At 48.2% G+C, this 5,048-nt stretch overlaps 1 protein-coding gene across 1 annotated transcript; it reads right to left on the bottom strand.

Moving 5' to 3' along the window:
• Positions 1-777: 777 nt before the first annotated feature.
• Positions 778-3,472, bottom strand: MAB21L1 (mab-21 like 1). Its single transcript, XM_061629562.1, has one exon. It carries the CDS (start codon positions 2,421-2,423, stop codon positions 1,344-1,346), a length of 1,080 nt encoding a protein of 359 aa, XP_061485546.1. The 5' UTR covers positions 2,424-3,472; the 3' UTR covers positions 778-1,343.
• Between the last annotated feature and the right edge of the window lie 1,576 nt (positions 3,473-5,048).

Genomic DNA, 5,048 nt, shown 5'->3' with positions numbered 1-5,048 from the left:
GCTTTCCCCAAATGCAACTGGCAGCAGCTGTATGGCAAGGCCAGTGATATTTAGGGCAAAGATAACGTTCTTCTTCACCTTTGGATTGTTAGCTTGATTCCTCCTTCTCTCGAAGTGTTAATATTGTTACAAACTAGGCTTACTTAGGTTTAGAGGTGCCTTCAGCTTCGTTCAAACCGGACAGCCAAGTTAACCTGGTTCAGTAAATCTTTGAAAAGTAGATTTATTTTCCCATGGTTGTAAAAATGTTACCCGGCTAATTACCACACACCGGAGTGTGACAGATGTTAATGATCTCCAGGACCCAATTTTTAGGATATGTTCTACCGCTTTAAATACATAATAGTAATAATACCTTCTTAAGGAAACTACTTTAATACACCCCATGGGGGGCGATCTAACCTCCCCACACACAAAAGAATCTAACCCAGAATGCTTGAATCAACCCAAATCGAATCCACCACTAAAACGCTTGAGTATATTTATTTTACTTTTATTTATTAGCTTGTAATTAAATAAAACCAGCAACAGAAATTTAAATCACAAAAAAGTAATTATCCAGTGTATTTCAAGTGCATTTTTCCAATATATAATTCCAATATTCACAACTATATAAGCAAAATTCAAATTTCTTCTGAATATATTTAAATAACATTTCAAGTATATTTATGGAATGGTAGAAATAGAACAAGCAATATATTTGAAACAAAAATGTAAACTTTTTAGCTTAGACACTTCAAAAGACAATAAACAAAAGTACCATGATAAAATCTACCTTTTTAAATGGTATCTTCTTGACCAGAAAATGTCCTGAAGTATCCAAAATGGCAATTTTACTTCTTTTCACCAAATCACAAAACACTGACATCCACAATTTCAAAGACAATGTGAGATCACAATATTCCATACAAATTAAAAATCTACACAGGGGAGTGGGAATAGTTGTGGCTTTGTTTGTTTTTTTTAAAAAATGGTTGATGTTTAGGTGGCATCTTCAGATTCGCTTTTGCTCACACAAAAATACCAGCCTTGTTGTCATAATCCATTGGTCTGGTTTCTAGACAGAGTGGTCACAATTAGGCTGAATTGCAGCCGATATTGCATTTCCCCTGGTGATAATCATATACGTTTTTCGGACAGGGTTTTTAAGATTGTGATACTGACAAGAGTTTCATAATACTTGCTGTGGCTTTGTGTGCATGTGCGCGTGGGTAGGCGGCCTCATCCCATTCATGTAGGGGCGACGCTTGCATTGTCGGATGGCTACACCTGACTTTCCCCAACAGAATCCTCGGGACAGAAAGACATTCGACTAGTTTAGGGCCGCACCCGGCCATCGCCCTCTAAAGTTTTTCCAAACTTTTTGGGTTGGTGAGTATTTCCCTAGCCAGCCGCCACGTTTGCTTGGCTGCGTTTTCTAGGGCAGAGTGAGGTTTGCCCTGGAAAAGGTCTAAATTGGGCAAGAAATAATGTGGGCACCGCCTGCACTGGAGGCAGGAGATGAGCTGCAGTAAAATCCCGTTGAGGCGATCGCCCAGGCAAGACTCGTCCCAGTCCGATTCCCGGGGGTGCTTTTCACACTCGTAGGAAACCAGAGTTTTCATGTGGTAATTGTTGAGGGGTTGCCCAGGTAGCTCCAAGTGGCGATCCCGCAACGTTTTGAGGATCGAGAGGCATTTCTTTCGGCAGCCGCCCATCTGCAGTCTGTTCTCGGCTTCAGCGAACTGCAAGACCCAGGCGTCGCTTTCGGCCGAGCTCTGCTTGCCTGCCAGCGAGTGACACTCCTTGGAGAGGAGGTTGAAGCCTTCGGCTTTGACCTCGGCGACGCGGTTGGGTCCCGGCCAGGGGATATGGGGCAGGGGCCAGTGGGCCGCGCTCCGGGGCCAGATCCCGGTGCATTTAAACGCCGGCGTGATCTGCACCACGTATCTGTCCCGGATGCGCAGCTTCACCTCGCTGGTGTCCGCCACCATTTTCACCACGTCCCTGTAGCTGCATTTGTCCACGGCTTGAGCCACCAGCGTCTGAAACCGCGAGCGGATTTTGCGGGCCGAAAGGTACCCCGAGGCCGTGATGAACTCCACCCAGAGGGACATGCTCCTCTTGCGCCCGTCGCTCAGCTTGAGCACCGCGCAGCCGGGCAAGGAGCCGTCGTCCACGAAGTTGAAGACGCCCATCTGGTTCAGATAAAGGACCACCTCGAACTCGGTGGGCGAGATGACCTCCAGGCCCTCGTAGCGGTTGTCCATCTCGTTCAAGGAGCTGATGAAGCGCGGCTCCTGCACTTCCACTTCCTTCAGCACGTCCGAGACCACTTTGCAGACTTCTCGGATAGTTTTCGCGATGGCCGCTTTCCTGGCTTGGCATTTCTCGTTGTAGTATTTGTTGAGATGGTACACCAGTTTGGCCTGGGCCGCGATCATGTTGGGGCAGAGATCCGGATTGTAGACCGGAGTCTCGCAGTAGGCTGTGGGATCCAATGCGGCTGCTAAGGCTGGAGCCAACTTCAGAGTAGAATCCGGCTGCCTTACGCTGGGAAACGTAACCAGAGGCTTTGCGAAAGGCGTCGCGCTGCTGCTGCTGCTGCTGCTGCTGCTCAGCTGCTCGCGCTCTCCGTGCGGTTGGGGGAGGACAGTTCTGCCTTGGACAGGTCTCTGGGTCTTTCCCAAGCACACACAGACACAGACACACACCAATACCCCTGCTTGGTTTTAGAGGATCCTGAAGGGAACGGCGGAAAGCACTGAGCGCTGTAGTTTCCGAAATAAAACCAAAGTTTGAACCCAGATACAGCAAGGCTCCCAAGAGCCAAAAGAATCACCCATCGGAGTATGCCTTTATTTATGTTTCTCCTGGAGCAGCCACCGTGTGTGTGCGTGCGTGTGCGCAGGGCTGCGAGATGGAGTGGGAATTTCTGGGTGTCTCTCCCCCGCGTGTGTCTGTCTCTCTCTCTCTGAGTGTGTGTGTGTGTGTATATATGTGTGTGTATATGTCAGAAGAAGCTGGCTGTTGGTTTGTATAAGAGCCCAGATGCACTCGTGTGGAAATTATAAAGGCAGGGCCAGGCAGGCAGGCGGCCAATCGCCACTGGGCTCGTCACGGCAGCCTCTTTCAGCTCCAGCCTGGTTAATTAATCCCTCTCTGGGAGACAGAGAAACACACAGACTAAAGGTAGGGGGCTGATGGCAGAAAAGGGGCTGATGGCAGAAAAGGACCAGCCAGACCATCTACCCATTTGGGAGTCGAGGAGGACTGAGGCGCAAGGTTGAAGCGCGCTACTGTTGGGAAAGGACTTCGCAAAACTCCTTTCTTCAGGCGTTCAGAGCCTGCTCGGGGCTCTGCAAATGGGACTGCAGGTGTCATTAACCCGGCATCCTTCGACCAGCGAGCTGGACAGACGCTTCGCTCTGGAGAGAAACAAGCGGAGACATAACATTTGAAAACTTGGCTTCAAGTGGCGCGGCCGGCTTAGACGTGGGAACAGCCGGGAAGTTTTCTTGTAACCGGGTAGCCTAGTGTTAGAAAATCACCGATGGTGCGGCAGGAAATAATCAGGAGAAGCCTCCTCCCTCTTCCTTCTCCCCAATTAAACAGCGCGAAGGGCGCTCTGGCGGGTCTTAATCGATTGGATGCAAATGTAGTCGCATTTATTACCTGGCTTCTTAGATTAGTAGCAGATGAATGAGGTGTCCAGTTGGTGACCGGGTTTGACAGTTTTCCCGATTGAGTTTCCGAAGCCAGTGCAGCTGGTGATCAGCGTCAGTTGTGTTGACTAGCAGTTAGTTGCATTGGTGCCTTCTCTGTGCCCCACACGTGTTACAAAGGTATCTCTCCGAATCCGCTGCCATTCTCAGCAGTTTTGCAAAATAAATGTCGTCTCTTAATGGTCCGAAGTGGCCAGTGTTTGTTTCCCCCCTTGTCTGTACTGTATTTACAGTCTGGGTGGATTTTAACCAAGGGCTCCACAGGTGAACCAAGATCACCTTCAGTGTCTTTCAGCAGAGCTGCTTGTTGCACAGAGCTTGCAACGAGAAAACCTTCTGATTTGCTCTCTGGTCTCTCACTTTGAAGACAAAATACAATTCAGAACTGGGAGGGAGCAGCTCCCCTCTCCCTTGAGTGGCTTCAAAAAGCATCTACAGTCATCGTAATCTTAAAATTAATTGGGTGCCATCCAGCGAACGTTAAGCGCGCTTTAGTTAATTCGAAATCAATGGGATTTAAGCCTGGATCCTAAACATATCGCTCAGAAATATCCTTTAAAGTCAAATTAAAACTGGACTGGTAGGTGTTTAAAAAAACTTGCAACGCAATCCTATACATACATCTACTCAGATTTAAGTCCCATTGATCTCAGGTAAATGGAGATAGGATTGCAGAACCTTAAGATTGTGCATAAACCCCATTGATTTCAGTGGAATTCAGGAGCGCTTAATTTGCCCTGAATTAAACCCTGTGTTTATCATTTTCCCCCTTAAATCGTGTGCATGTCTACTTGGAAGTAAGGCCCATTGAGTTCAATGGGATTTTCTCCCAAGTAAGTGTATAGGATTTTAATCTTAGCCCTCCTGTGCTTTTTACACGGATCTCAAGTACACCATTTTGCTCTGACGGAATTGGTTTAGCGTTCGGGTGCCGATTAACACTCTCGAGACATTGAACAAATCTACTTATATGGTCCGCTTTGTTATGGCCTGCCCGAAACGCATTTGGTTCCGAGTAAGTCCCGTGGACAAGTAGCGTGTTTAAGTTTGGAGCCATCTGGTGTTAGGCGTCGGGCTGGCCTTGTTGTGTCTGGTGGGCTCTTCGTGTTTATCGATGTTTTGGCTGCTCCAAGGAGGTGCGTTAGGGCTTTTAATCAGAGAGCGGTGAAAGTATCAGAAACTGTAGCCGCCGCTTGAAGGCAGCTGTGGAGCCAATGCGCATCTATCTGTCTGTGGGGCTTTGCGGCTCTTGTTTTCTGGCCATCTCTAGGGTGAAGCCGGGAGTTCTTGTCTGTCAGCCCCCTCTGCTAGTAACTATGCCTGTCTGTCTGGGCAATCCGGATT

Source organism: Rhineura floridana, chromosome 5 (assembly GCF_030035675.1).
Source record: "Rhineura floridana isolate rRhiFlo1 chromosome 5, rRhiFlo1.hap2, whole genome shotgun sequence".
Classification (NCBI taxonomy): Eukaryota; Metazoa; Chordata; class Lepidosauria; order Squamata; family Rhineuridae; genus Rhineura; species Rhineura floridana.
The sequence above is the reverse complement of the archived record's forward strand: the minus strand, read 5'-3'. Positions and strand labels throughout refer to the sequence as shown.

Excerpts from the sequence above, each read along its gene's own strand:
- MAB21L1 (XM_061629562.1), bottom strand. The coding sequence starts at position 2,423 with ATGATCGCGGCCCAGGCCAAACTGGTGTACCATCTCAACAAATACTAC.